Source organism: Nomascus leucogenys, chromosome 12 (genome assembly GCF_006542625.1).
Source record: "Nomascus leucogenys isolate Asia chromosome 12, Asia_NLE_v1, whole genome shotgun sequence".
NCBI classification, from domain to species: Eukaryota; Metazoa; Chordata; class Mammalia; order Primates; family Hylobatidae; genus Nomascus; species Nomascus leucogenys.
In genome coordinates this window covers 83336157-83351896 of record NC_044392.1, presented here as the reverse complement: position 1 = coordinate 83351896, position 15740 = coordinate 83336157, and the positions used below count along the sequence as shown (strand labels likewise).

At 37.8% G+C, this 15740-nt stretch overlaps 1 protein-coding gene across 1 annotated transcript in view; it reads right to left on the bottom strand.

Moving 5' to 3' along the window:
• Positions 1 to 15740, bottom strand: part of HFM1 (helicase for meiosis 1) — a 214013-nt gene that overhangs the window by 15860 nt on the left and 182413 nt on the right. The window contains exon 31 of the mRNA XM_030825053.1: positions 30 to 110. Coding sequence (XP_030680913.1) covers positions 30 to 110 — 81 coding nt within the window. The remainder of the gene's footprint in view (positions 1 to 29; positions 111 to 15740) is intronic.

The window sequence follows — 15740 nt, the reverse complement described above, 5'->3', positions numbered from 1 at the left end:
TTGAAATAAACTTGTTTTAAGGAACTCACAGCAGTCATGTCCACATGTATGTTTACTTTTACAAAGATGATTGCATTCTCGGTTCCCAGGTTTTTTGCTGGTAGTCGTTCCTAAATTAATATAAGAAAAACAAACCCATTTGTCACTACATTTATTATTGTTAATTTAATTAATTTTTATCCAGTTTCCTTCCTTTCAGACAATACAAAAATATTGATTTTTATACTTCCTCAAGTGTTTTGTAATCCACGTAATTTTTTTTTTTAAATACAGAGATAGGGTCTTGCTATGTTGCCTAGGCTGGAGTGCTATGGCTATTCACAGGCACGATAATTAGTATTACAGCCTCAATCTCCTGGGCTCAAGAGATCCTCCTGTTTCAGCCTTCCAAGTAGCTGGGACTACAGGCACTTACCACCATGCCTGGTAATTTTTAAAACATATTTTTGATGAGTTAGTCCCTGCCCCACTATTAGTCCCAACAAGAAACATCTAGCCACCTATGAGTTTCTCTCAATCTTCCTGGTGTGTGTGTATAACCTCCCTGGTGTGTGTGTGTGTGTGTGTGTATAATATATTTAATATATATAACATATATATTGATATATATATATATACAAATAGGGCCAAATATGGCCACACATCAGTAACTTTTATACTAAATGAGGTAAGAATGAGGGTGGAGTTTAAAAACACTTCTGCTGCTTTGTACTTAAGCCTGAAAAACCTGGAAAGAAGTAAACATCATGGCATTTTGATGGTACTGCTGACAGAAGTTAGTAAACAGGATGTAGTACATATTTAATAAATATTAGAAATAAATGATTTAGGGATCTAAGAAATTAGCTATATGAATTCACAGGAAAGAGAGATTGTTTCCATCTTGACTCCTCTCAGATATATTAAATAATATATCTAAATATATAATTTACTCTTAATTTATTATACTTTAAATCAGCTTTTTCTTGATCTTAGCTCTCACTAGTAGCACGGGGAAGGAGAGAGATGTTTGAACTGGTCCTTGAAGGACAGATGGAAATATGAACATGAGAATGAGATGAAGGGAAGATATTCCAGGTGGAGGGCATAATACCCAAAGGCAGCAAATCAGAGATTGTAAGAGCTGAAATCAGCTTATTTTTGCTGGAGCATAGATTTTAAGTGAACCAGAAATGTTGGAGATAGTAGAGAGCTTGAAAACTTTACAACCTTTCTTGGTACTTTACTCTTCATTTTCAGTACCATTGTTCAATCAAGCTTTCCAAGTCATGGCACGTCTAGACAGTGATAATATATATATTGCAGCCTAGGGTAAATGGATGAGGCTTCTCAACATATGAGGCAACGGCTGGTCCTTAGAGCTGAACAGATCAATGTATTGGGTACTGATAAAGTAAAAAGAAAACACCTGGGTGGCTGGAAGCTGACAGCTAACCACAGTATTCCCAATTGAGCAAACAATTTTGAGACTATAAATACCCAGATAAAGCCACTCTGTGACCACAGTAGAAGAAGACAGAGATAAGACTACCATGTAAATATTTCTGAAACTAGAGGAAAGAACCCTCAAGAACCATAAAAAATAATGAAACATCCCCCTCTTCTGGCTAACACAGATGACTACTGTTTTTTAAATCCTCTCACTTCCAAAAAAAAAAATGTACCAAAATACCCAATATCTTACTTCCTGAGATCATCCAATCTAGAACTGATCTCTGCTTTCCCTAAACCTTCCTAAGAGTCACCCAGCACAAGCTGAAATCCTATAATAAGATTCTGAAATCCTATAATAAGATTCTGAAATCCTATAAGCAGAAAATCCTCCCGGCTCCCTGAGATGACCCACAGTTCTGTTGCTATGGTGCTCTCCTTTGCTGCAGTACATTAAATAAACCTAACGTTCCTCAAACCCAAGTGTGTTAAGCACTGACTGAAAGGCTTTGACTTTAAACTTTGTAAGGTGTGTCATGACTTACTGTTTCAGGTGTTTTGTCCGAAGTCATGATCCTGTTACCTCTCACTTAGATCAGAACTGGTTTCTTTGAATCTACTCCTCTATGACACAATTTATTCTACACATTGTTGCTTATTTAATACTTTTAAAGTCCAATGCTGATCAGACCAATTTGCCCACTTAGAAACATGAGTTACTTCCTACTGCCAGCAAAATCAATTCCATCTTCAAGGTCCTGCACAATCCAATTCCAGCTTCCCTTCCTGGGACCCATATTAACCCTACATCCATCAAAACACATTCAATTGCCATTCTTCAAATAGTTCCATGCCTTTCTATAACTGTAGCTTTGATACTATCTCGTCTTAGAAGACCCTCGTTTCCTTGCCCAACAGATGCCTACCAACCTTCAAGTCTGACTCAAACGGCACCTCTGGGTTGGAGGTCTATGGTGATCACCTGATCTGATTTCCCTCTCCTTTGGGCCCCTGTGGCATTTTCTCTGTGCCTCTTGCTTACTGAATGCTGCCTTATGTTGAATGTATTTACAGAAAAAAACATAATGGTGAAGTACAGGGAACACTAAAATAGGAAAAAAATGAGCTCTAATATAGGCTCTTATTTGGGAAAAAAGATTTAAAATAGTGTCTGTTCTGTTTACCTCACAGAGACATAAAAATAAAATGTAATTAAGTATGTAAAAACAATTGACAATTAAGTGATAAATATATTAATGTCTATATTATCTCCACTATCTCTACTATTACATCATTCAAGATTATACAAATCAATTTTAAACTAAAATTGTTCTGAATGCTGTGAAGGAGAGGTACATCATGCTATGTGGTAACAGGTGGAGCTGTTCTGGTCAGGAATGTTGGACTGAGTACCGAAGAAAGAAGGGAAGTTAAGAAGGCAAAGAAGAAGGATAAAGTAGGGTTCAGCCAGAGCGGATAGCATATGCTAAAGCTCTATGACAAGGAAAAGCATGGCACATTGGGGAAACTGAAAGGTCAATATGACTGATGCTAGCAAATATGAGAAAGTACGTAAGATGAGACTATAGTGTTAGTAAAGGCAGCCTCTTTGTAGGGGAACAGTTCCACCGTGGCACCATGGCAATTGCATGTCTCCATATAGGCCATGTAGGTAAGACTCAACTGTTGGCAGAATGCCTCGTGATCATCCTTAAAAATGGCAAGATAGGCAGTCTTGTGAGGAGCTATCAAAGGCCATTTCACATTTGCTCCATACCTTGCAGAAGACCCCCAATCTTGCAGAAGACTTGCCATGAGGCCTCCCTGATTCCACTAAGACATGGAACTTTCCACTTTGCCCCTTTCAGATAAAACTGCTTAGCTGAAGCCTAGAGTTCACTTCTCAAAAACAAAGCAACCCGCCACTCATGTTGTCTGTCATCTGACCCCCCTAGTTTGGTATCATCCTATGGAATTTGGGATGTAAGCAGCTAATACCATGCTGATCTTGCTTTGCCATCTGTGTAAGTAATAAACTGTTTAAATTCATTAGGGTGTCCTTACCAGCCAAATCTACAGAAGTGAGGCAAGACCACATAGCAGCTACCACTACATTGCTTCTTAGGGACTGGCTGACCATGTGACCACACAGAACCTTCTAGGGGATGCTAATGATTTAGATTCTAAGAGCTATGGGAAGCCACTGAAGTGTTTTAACCAAAGAGGGGGCACAATCAGATTTGCATTATGAAAAACATCACCACATAGAGTGTAATATGGAGAATAGATTTGAGATAAGACAGAAAGGATGCAAGAAAACCAGTAGAAGTCTAAGCGGAAATGATGGTAACTCCAGAGTAGTAGTGGTAGTAGAGTTACAGTGAATAGACTGATTTGAAAGATATACAGAAGGTAAAAATATTTTTAATGCAGAATCAAGTGGAGTGGTTTTCTTTCTTGAGCAGCATATTGCTTCCCCTGAAGTTTTGCAGCCTTCCTTTTTGTCTAGCAATATCTATCTTGTTTCTTTAAGTTCACTCAATAGTTCAAGGGTAAAAGCAAATATATGGAAATAACTCACCCATTTATTCCCCCCTCATAGATGCCTCCTTCCTTGAACCCTCTATCTGCCTCCTAATGCAATCTAGACCTGTCCTGTAACTGTCACCTTTGAACTTCCTTTCATTAAGTTCCTGGGCTGAATCTACTACAAATGGATTCTTGGGCTTTTTCTTTCTTGTTTTACTGGTGCTCGATTTCGAGCAACTGCCTAAGAAAGGACGTGTGAGAATAAAATTTTCTGAATCTTTGAATGTATTAAGGCATTTTTATATTACTTTCATACTTAGTAGTTTGGCTGGGCATAGAACATAAGGTTGAAAATCATTTTTCCCTTGGAATTTTATTTTTTATTATTACAGTTTTGGAGACAGGGTCTTGCTCTGTCACCCAGGCTGGAGTGCAGGTGTGAGACCACAGCTCACCACAGCCTTGAACTCTTGGGCGCACCCAATCCTGCCTTCTCATCCTTTCAGGTAGCTGAGATTACAGGCACAAACCACTGCGCCTGGCTTCCCCCTGGAATTTTAAATCAATTGACATTTAGCATCCAACATTGCTCACAAAAAGACTATTACATTTTTAAATTTTTGTTCCTTATAAGCATTTACAATTTTCTCTTTATCCACAATGTTCTGAAATATTGCAATTATGCTTTATTTGTAGACCTTTCATTCATCCTAACTAGCATTAAGTAAGCCTTTTTAATGTGAAGATTTCTGTCTCACTTCAGTTCTGAAAAGGTTTCTCAAATTATTTCTTCTGATTTGTTTGTTCTTTCTTGAACACTTATAAGTTACATACTGGGTTCGTAAATTGCCCCCCTTTTCTCTTATATTTTCTGTCTCCTTGACTTTTTGCTTTCATTGAGAAGGTACTGACTTTATGTTCGAGCCCTCCGGTTTTCTTTCCAAACATATTTTGCTTCTCTGTGCTTGCTCTGGTTCTTTTTATTTTAAAATGGCATCCTATTCAGTTTTGTGGTTGCAATTTAACCTTTAATTTCTCGGAGGTTACTAAAGTTTTATATTATATAAAAAGTTTTATTACATTCCTGAATTATCCTGTTGCTCTTTCATCCATTTTCTATTTCCTTATTTTGGACTTTCACACATTCTACATTTTCCTCAAATGTCTCGTCACCCTTGGTTGTCTGCCTATAAGGTTCCTATTATATCTCCATTTCACCTATGAGAAAATTAATTCTTACAGAGGTTAAGTAAGATGCTCAAGACTATGCTGTTAGTAAGTAGCAAATTTGAGATTTCTAATTCAAGGTAGTCTAATTCCAGAGCCTGATCTATCAACAATTCCCTCTCTAGTTGTACCAGTTGCTTTAGCTCTCCCAAAGGATTCATTTAAGTTATTTAGAGAAGGAACCTATTGTTTTGAGGTGGGAAGACTTGGAAGAAAAGCTTTACAAGTTGCTGTTTTAAAATTAAGAATAAAGAGTTGCCTTTGGCTCTTAAAGAACTAAAAAAGATGCATCTCTAAACGCTGCCACAAGGTGGTGCACAATGACTATGCACATTTGCTCCCAGTGGCAACAACTAGGATCTGGGAATCTAATTTGAGAGACTCTGAGGGCTCCCAAAAATTTCAAGGCAAAACTGGCAAGTCTTGTCAGGAATGAGGACTGTATACAAGTTTTGTTTGTTTGTTTATAGAATACTAGCACATGGATACTACCTGACGAAATCTTTTTGCTGTATTTTTGTTACAAATGGGTACTTTGAAAATAAAAGTGCTCCCTCTACCCTGCCGCCCTCCCTACCTCCTGAGAATTGTCTGAATTTGTCTTATTAGCAAATATAAGCTTACAGATATTGGTAATTAGAAAGATAAGGTTCTCAGAAAAAAAAATCTAAGCTGTACTCTTCTCTTTTGAGAAAAAGTCTGGCTCTATCACCTAGGCAGGAGTGCAGTGGCACCATCGCGGCTCACTGAAACTTCGGCCTCCCAGGCTCAAGTGATCCTCCCAACTCAGCCTCCTCAGTAGCTGGGACTACAGGCATGCACCACCACACCCAGCTAATTTTTGTATTTTTTGTAAAGACAGGGTTTGTAAAGACCAGCCATGTTGCCCAGGCTGGTCTTGAACCTTAAGTTCAAGCAATCCACCCACTTCGGCCTCCCAAAGTGCTGAGACTACAGGTGTGAGTCACCATGCCCAGCCTAAGCTGTACTCTTAAGTATACTCTAAAGATAGCAGATTCCATATTCCATCACTGTCATAATCTGAGATGCAAATATTTTTACAGTTTTGCCACATATTATATTAATTTACATGTTATAAAGTCTCCAGTTCCAAGCATTTAAATTTATTAATAATATCAAATAGAAATGTATTGAAAGAAAATACTTAAAATTACTTTAACAGGGTCATTAACAGGTGGCGGGGCAAGGGTCACTTCTTTAAAAAAAGAAGTCCAGACAATAAATAGAAAATAGCAAGAATCTCTGACACACTTAGCGCAACTTTCTAATTATAAATTCAAATAATTTGGTCTGTGCAGAAGCTACTAGAGTATTTTTTTAATATTACCTTCACTTTTGCAGTTCTCCATTTATGCTAATCATAGATTTATGCAATTCATGGTTTTACTTTTTTTAATGATCAGAGAGTCTCCTTTTCATTCTTCTGTCAAATATTTTACTATCATTTTGTCATTTATTTATGAAGAAAAGGAATGCACTGAACTGGAGTCCTTGATTTCGCAAGTTAATGCACATACACACCAAAGAATATAAAGAAAAGTAGACTGCCTTTTGACTAGTATTTAAATGTACACACAATGTGACTGAGGATTGGCTTTATCCTTGCATTCATTCAACTACATTATTATTATTATTATTTTTGAGATAGAGTTTTGCCCTTGTTGCCCATGCTGGAGTGCAGTGGTGCAATCTCAGCTCACTGCAACCTCTGCCCAAGGCTCAAGCGATTCTCCTGCCTCAGCCTCCCGAGTAGCTGGTATTACATGGGATTACAGGTGCCTGCCACCATGCCTAGCTAATTTTTGTATTTTTAGTAGAGATGGGGTTTCACCACATTGGCCAGGCTGGTCTGGAACTCCTGACCTCAGGTGATCTGCCTGCCTTGGCCTCCCAAAGTGTTGGGATTACAGGTGTGAGCCACTGCGCCCAGCCCCAAGACATTCATATTCAGAATAACACTGCAAATGAAGATAAATTTATTAATGTCCAACAGATTTTCTTCAAATTAAGCAAAGCCTATAATTCTTAATTAGAATGCATTTAAAGGATAAGAAGTTTAAATGCCTAATCTTCATATACTAAGAGCAGGCCTGAAATTTCTTTAATTTTTGTTTTTACAACTTAAAAATATGTCTCACATTGCCATATATTAAAAATAACAAAAATGTTCTTCCTCAAATTATACAAGAATTTTATCTCTTGGAACTATAACCATATGTGAGAAATTGCAGCTAAAAGAATGTTTTCAAAAAGTTTGATATGGTTTGGCTGTGTCCTCACCCAAATCTCATCTTGATTTGCAGCTCCCATAATTTCTGCATGTTGTGGGAGGGACCTGTGGGAGATAATTGAATCATGGGGGCAGTTTCCCCCATACTGTTCTTGTGGTAGTGAATAAGTCTCACAAGATCTGATGATTTTATAAGGGGTCTCTCCTTTCGCCTGGCTCTCATTCTCTCGTCTGCCACCATGTAAGAACGTGTCTTTCACTTTCTGCCATGATTGTGAGGCCTCCCCAGCCACGTGGAACTGTGAGCCCATTGAAACTCATTTTCTTTATAAATTACCCAGTCTCAGTTATGTCTTTATCGGCAGCATGAAAACGGACTAATATAAGTTGTAGAAAGCATGAAAATAATTTTTCATTATTTTATATTCCCTAAGGTGCGTGTTTTTGTTTTTATATATAGTCCTATAATTTGATGATATACAAAATTGAAACATTTGTTCAACTTGAAAGCATATTTGGAAACAGCCATTTAGCAATTATATTCTCTGAACTAAATATCAGTTTGTATCATTTAATAACACCATTTGACAAGGGATTAGAACAACTGAAATTTGAATTGTTTTGAAAAGGCCCAAATTTCGTGTCACAACCTTAGTAGGGTAATCTATTGCCCCTTAATTGTGTCAGTTACTAAGAAAGAGTGTATGTATGTTATGTTTAAAGGTATAATTGTGTATCTTTATCCAGGGATATATAAATTTGCATATAAAAATTGAATTGTACAATACGGATGTGCGTAAGTTCCTAAGATTTGGATGACCACATACAGTAGCCCCCTTCATCCATGATTTTCCTTTCCGCAGTTTCAGTTACCCAAAGTCAACTCTGGTCCGAAAATATTACATGAATTCAGCCTGTGAATTTCTGTAAAAAATACAGCTAGGATTTTGATATGGACTTTGTAGAATTTGTGGATTAATATGAGAAGTGCTGCCATCTTAACAATATTGACTTTCAATCCACAAACATAAAATATTTTTCAATTTATTTAGAACTTCTTTAGTTTATTTAAATAGTGTTTTGTAGTTTTCAGTGTTCATTTCTTATGCTTTTTTGTTCAACTTATTCCTAAGTATTTTATTCTTTTTGATGCTATTGTACGATTGTTTTTTATATTGACTGCATTCAGTGATATTTCTAAACATATTAATTCCAACAGCATGTCTATAGATAGAGTCTTTTGGATTTTCTCTATAAATAATCATGTTGCTTAGAAATAATGACAATTTATTTATTTCTTTTTTTTTTCTTTTTTTTGAGACAAGGTCTCACTCTGTTGCCCAGGCTGGAGTGGAGTGGTGTAATCATAGCTCACTGTAACTTCAAACACCTGGACTCAAGTGATCTTCCCATTTCAGCCTCCAGATGAGCTGGGTCTACAGGCAAACACCACCACATCTGGCTATTTTTTTCTATTTTTGTAAAGAGGGAGTTTCACACTGTTGCCCAGGCTGGTCTTGAACTCCTGGACTCAAGTGATCCTCCTACCTCAGCCTCCCAAAGTTCTGGGATTATAGGTATGAGCCACTGCACCCAGCCCCCTTTTTGCTTTTTTAAAGTATTATTGTATTACTAAGACTTCCAGCACAATGTTGAATAGAAATAATAACACAGAGCATTCTTGTAACATTCTCCAACTCAATAGGAAAGTGTTTAATATTTTACTATCGAGTATGACATTTGCTATAGTTTTTGTAGATATTCTTTTTATTTAAGAAGTTCCAGGCCAGGTGTGGTGGCTCACCCTGTAATCCCAGCACTTTGGGAGGCCGAGGCAGGCAGATTACCTGAGGTTGGGAGTTCAAGACCAGCCTGACCAACATGGAGAAATCCCGTCTCTACTAAAAATACAAAATTAGCTGGGCGTGGTGGTGCATGCCTGTAATCCCAGCACTCGGGAGGCTGAGGCAGGAGAATAGCTTGAACCTGGGAGGTGGAGGTTATGGTGAGCCGAGATTGCACCATTGCACTCCAGCCTGGGCAACAAGAGTGAAACTCTGTCTCAAAAACAAAAACAAAACAAAACAAAAGAAGTTCCCTTCTATTTCTAGTTTGCTAAGAGTTTTTTTTAAATCAAAAACGAATACTGAATTTTGTCAAACTTTTTTGACACCTATCAAGAGGATCAAATCGTTTTCTCCTTTTTCTCTGTTAACATACTGAATTATATTGATCTACTTTTGAATGGTAAGCCTCTCTTGCATACATGCAATAAACCATACTTAATTGTGCTTTTAAAAAATACGGCCGATTTCAGCTTGTGAATATGTCATTAAAGACTTTTGGATCTATGTTCATGAGGTATGTTGCTAAATAATTTCCCTTTCTTTTTAATGTCCTTGTCAGGTTTTGACATACTGGCCTCATTACAAAAACAAAACATTAGAAAATATTCTCTTTTTTTCTATTCTCTAGAAAAGTTTAGGTAAGTTTGATATTATTTCTTCTTAATTAAGAAAAATTAACAGTGAAGTCATCGATGCCTCAAGTTTTCTTTGTGGAAAAATTTTTACTAACAATTGCTTCAATTTCATTACTAGTATCAGACTACTCAGATTTTATTTTCTTCTGTCAGTTTTGGTAAGCTTTGCTTCTCAATAAATATTCTCATTTTAACCCAAACTATGTCAAATTTATCATTATAAAATTGTTAATATCTTGTTTTTGTGCTTTTGAATATCTTCAGTAACTTTTTGATATACAATGTAATATCCTCTTCTTCATTCTTGATATTGTTACTTGTGTTTTCTTTCTTTTTCTCTTGATCAGTCTTCATTCATAGAGGGTTCTTAATTTTATCTTTTCTAGGAACCAAATCTCAGCTTCGTTGATTTTTCTCTGTTGTATATTTACATCCTATCTATCGTTGATTTCTGTTTTTCTCTTGTTACATTATTATGTTTGATATGGTATACTCTTGAGATGCAAGCTTGTATTTTTTTGCTTTGCATTTTATTTCCACATATATTTTAAACTCTGTAAGTCATTTCAATTATTGTTTTACATAGTCAACTTATATTTAGTCATACTGTTATCCTTTCTACTCTTCTTCATTCCCCCCAACATGTCCATGTTTTCATCTGTGATCATTTTCCTCTAAGGAAATCCCTTTAGCATTTATTTCATTTTATTTTTTATTTTGAGACAGGGTCTCACTCTGTTACCCAGGCTGGAGTGCAGTAGTGTGATCTCAGCTCACTGCAGCCTCAACTTCCCAGGGTCAAATGATCCTCCCACCTCAGGCTCCCAAGTAGCTGGGACCACTGGTGCACATCACCACACTCGCTAATTTTTTATAGTTTTTGGGGAGACAGGGCTTCACCATATTGCCTAGGCTGGTCTTGAACTCCTGGGCTCAAGCGATCTGCCCATCTTGGCCTCCCAAAGTGCTGGGATTATAGGCATGAGCCACTAAGCCTGGCCTTAGTATTTATTTTAATTCAGGCTGATAAATATACTAGTGGTGATAAAGTTATTTAGTTATTTTCTTTCTCTTTCTTTCTCTTCTTTCTCTTCTTTCTTTTTTCACTTTCATTGTGAAGGATATTTTCCACTGGGCAGAAACCTAGGTTGGTAGCATTTTGAATATGACATTCCATTGTCTTCTGTTTTTCATCATTATTGTTGAGAAGTTAGCTGTCAGTTTCACTGTTGTTCTTTTGAAGGTAATGCATAAATGATGTGTCTAATTTTAACATTTTCAGCAGTTTTGCTACAATGTGTCCAGGTGTGGTTTTCCCCGTATTTGCCTCTGTTTGGAGTTTACCAAAATTCTAAATCTGTTGGTTGATGTCTTTTATTATTTTGAAATGGACTCTGCCATTGTCTCTTTGAATGTTAATTTTGTCCCATTCTCTCTCTACTCTGCTTCTGGGACTTTAATTATGCATATGTTAGACCTCTTTTTGAGTATTATATTCCTTTGTGTTCTTTCCATTCTCTTATCTCTGGGCTTCAATTTGGGTATTTTGGGTATTTTCTACTGTTACGTCTCAAAGCCCACAAATCCTATTTTTGGTTATATTGAATCTAATGTTAAACCTACCCAACTAGCTCTTCACTTCAGATATCGCATTTTCAATTCTAGAAAGTCCATTTAAATCTCTGTATAGATCTTAAATATCTGGTAAAACTTTCCATCTTTTCATGCATTTACCTATTTTTTCTATATTTTCTTGAAAATATTCATAATTATTTTATACTTTTTTTAAAGAGATGTGGTCCTGCTATGTGGCCCAGGCTGGAATGCAGTGGTAAATTCACAGACATGATCATAGTGCACTACAGCCTCAAACTCCTGGGCTCAAGAAATCCTCCTGCCTTAGCCTCCTGAATATCTAGGACTACCAGTGTGTGTCACCATGTCTGGCTTGTTTCTTGACACAGTTGATTATCAGTCATACGGTCTTGTCTCTTTGTGGGCCTCATAATTTTTTTATCGTATGACAGACACTGTGTCTGTGGTTTCCAGATTACATTTCACCAGAAGAGGTTTCCCTTTCCCTCTGTCAGGCAAACACGGTGAATGGCTGATCATGTAAACCTCTTTACAGGGCATGGTCTACCTAGCCTTTTTATTAAGAATTATAGTTCCTTTAGTCCTTATTGCTTCCACAAATCTCTGATGCCCTAAAAATTATAATTTTATAGGGTATGAAGGTTTTCATAGTTGTAGCTGTGGAAGCACTGGCCTACCACAAAACTATATCCTACCCAGAAATGGAAGCTCTTTTGTGTTCTTCAAAAGGAAGAAGATGAAGGCTCATGAGCTCACAGAATAGTTCTAAATGTGCTCTTCCTGTCACTACTCACTGCAGTTACTATTTATCATAATTGCCAATACTATTCAGAGCGCATGACTAATCACGCAGCTGCTCTCAAATTCCCCAGTGTCTGTTAACTGCTCCCCTTACGGGGTCAAAAGGGTGAAAACAGGACCAACTGAATAAGAAAGAGCTGTAAGGTAGACTGCCTATGCTGCAAGTGTTTATATATTTAGTGCTTGTTTTGTAGATTTAATTACAGAGCCATGAAAATGTTTTACATTATTATACAACAAAATTAATTTTTGAAAGCTAGTCCTAAAAATATAAAATAAAATGAAACAAATGAAAGTATATGTATCCAGAGTGGCATGGCCACATACAGAGGATCTATTCCAAGTGATTTTTAAACACATTAATTTTACTATTGAGATACAGTCTAAGATAGTAAGATACAGTCTAAGAACAAAAATACCTGCAAAATAATTCTCAAATTTTAATGATCATATTAAGAGTGATAGTCTGACATGCTGCTATTCTCAGACTGTTTGTGTGTGTAATGTACATAAAGGATAGAAAACTAGTGATACTCTATTATTTTTGAGCCATTGAGAACCAAGTTTCTCAGCATGATAGAAGGCATATACAGATAATTGGGTTTAAGGATAAATTCTGTATCTCTGAATTTGATAAGTATGAATTCAGGATGTCTTTTAAGACAAAATATAATCACATAATACTTAACTCTATGCATGAAAAAATCTAAGAGATTATGATCACTCAATGGCAATGAGCTCCTCTAGGACACAGATTGTGATCTCTGAAAACTACTATCATTAAAAAAAAAGGCTTCTTGAACAAAGGGTTTATTATGTTTGGGACTGAAGCTAGAGATATACGAGATAAGCCTAGAACAGCATATTACTCTGCATAGCAAAGAAGCTGTCAAAACTACTAGAAATACTCAGAAAGACTCAGGAGTTAATCTGGTATATCTAGATGGTATGAAGATGATAATACATCTACAATGTTTATGAGACAATTTGAACCCTGACTTAATATTGGATATTAGTTTTTATGTGTAAAAGTAATATAGTTTAAAAAAATCTTTACCATTTAGATAGATATATAATGAAACATGTACAGAGGAAAAATACAATATCTAAAATTTGCTTCAAAATATGGATGAAAAAAAAAACTAGACAGGTATAGGTGAAACAGTAGTAGCCATGAGTCGATCACTGTTTAAAGTGGATAATGAGTAAATGAAAATTCATCTTATACTTCTATCTACTTTTGTATATGTTTGAAAAATTCCCATAATAAAAAATACTAATTCATTTTCACTTTGATTTGCCTTAACAAATCTGTTGATTCTTGTACATCACTTGCTCTCCCCTGACAATGGCTGTAATAATGACATAAGTATGGAAAAGGAAAAACATATACTGACATGGTTTGGCTGTGTCCCCACCAAAATCTCAACTTGAATTGTATCTCCCAGAATTCCCACGTGTTGTGGAAGGGACTGAGGGGGAGGTAATTGAATCATGGAGGCTGGTCTTCCCCTTGCTATTCTCCTGATAGTGAATAAGTCTCAAGAGATCTGATGGGTTTATCAAGGGTTTCTGCTTTTGCTTCTTCTTCATTTTTCTCTTGCTGCCGCCATGTAAGAAGTGCCTTTTAATTCCCACCATGATTCTAAGGCCTCCCCAGCCATGTGAAACTGTAAGTCCAATTAAACCTCGTTTTCTTCCCAGTATCAGGTATGTCTTTATCAGCAGTGCGAAAACAGATTAATATAGTAAATTGGTACCGGTACAGTGGGGACATTGCTGAAAAGATACCCAAAAATGTGGAAGCGACTTTGAAACTGGGTAACAGGCAAAGGTTGGAACAGTTTGGAGAGCTCAGAGGAAGACAGGAAAATGTAGGAAAGTTTGGAACTTCCTAGAGACTTGTTGAATGGCTTTGCCCAAAATGCTCATAGCAATATGCACAATAAAGTCCCAGTTGAGGTGGTCTCAGATAAAGATGAGGAACTTGTTGGGAACTGGAGCAAAGGGGACTCTTGTTATGTTTTACCAAAGAGACTGGTGTCATTTTGCCCCTGCCCAAGAGATTTGTGGAACTTTTAACTTGAAAGAGATGATTTAGGGCATCTGGTGGAAAAAATTTCTAAGCAGCAAAGCATTCAAGAGGTGACATGGTACTCTTAAAGGCATTCAGTTGTAAAAGGGGAACAGGGCATAAAAGTTCAGAAAATTTATCCCAGCCCTTTGGGAGGCCGAGGCGGGTGGATCACCTGAGGTCAGGAGTTTGAGACCAGCCTGACCAATATGGTGAAACCCTGTCTCTACTAAAAATACAAAAATTAGCTGGGCATGCTGGCGGGTGCCTGTAGTCCCAGCTACTCAGGAGGCAGAGACAGGAGAATTGCTTGAATCCGGGAGGCAGAGGTTGCAGCAAGCCAAGATCGTGCCACTGCACTCCAGCCTGGGCGACAGAGCGAGACTCCATCTCAAAACAAAAAAAAGTTCAGAAAATTTGCAGCCTGACTATGCGATAGAAAAGAAAAACCCATTTGCTGGGGAGAAATTCATGCTGGCTGAGAAATTTGCCTAAGTAACAAGGAGCCTAATGTTAAACCTCAAGACCATGGGGAAAACGTCTCCAGGCCATGTCACAGTTGTTTACGGCAGCCCCTTCTATCACAGGCCTGGAGGCCCAGGAGGAAAAAGTGCTTTCATGGGCTGGGCCCAGGGTCCCTGTGCTGTGTGCAGCCTAGGGATTTGGTGTCGTATGTCCCAGCTGCTCCAGCCATGGCTGAAAAGGGTCACCATACAGCTTGGGCTGTGGCTTCAAGGCTTGTGGAAGCCCTAAGCCTTGGCAGCTTCCACGTGGTATTGAGCCTGTGGGTACATAGAAGTCAAGAATCGAGGTTTGGGAACCTCCACCTGGATTTCAGAAGATGTATGGAAATGCCTGGATGCCCAGGCAAAAGTTTGCTGCAGGAGCAAAGCCCTCATGGAGAACCTCTGGTAAGGCAGTATAGAAGGCAAATGTGGGGTCAGAGCCCCCACACAGAGTCCCTAGTGGGGTGCTGCCTAGTGGAGCTGTGAGAAGAGGGCCACCACCCTCTAGACCCCCAAATGGTAGATCCACCGACAGCTTGAACTGTGCACTTGGAAAAGCTGCAGACACTCAACACCAACCCATGAAAGCAGCCAGTAGGGAGGCTGTGCCCTGCAAAGCCACAGGGGTGGATCTTCCCAAGACCATGGGAACCCACCTCTTGCATCCGCATAACCTGGATGTGAGACCTGGAGTCAAAGGAGATCATTTTGGAGCTTTAAAATTTGACTGCTCCACTGGATTTCAGACATGCATGGGGCCTGTAAGCCCTTTGTTTTGGCCAATTTCTCCCATTTGGAATGACTGTATTTACCCAATACCTGTACCCCCATTATATCTAGGAA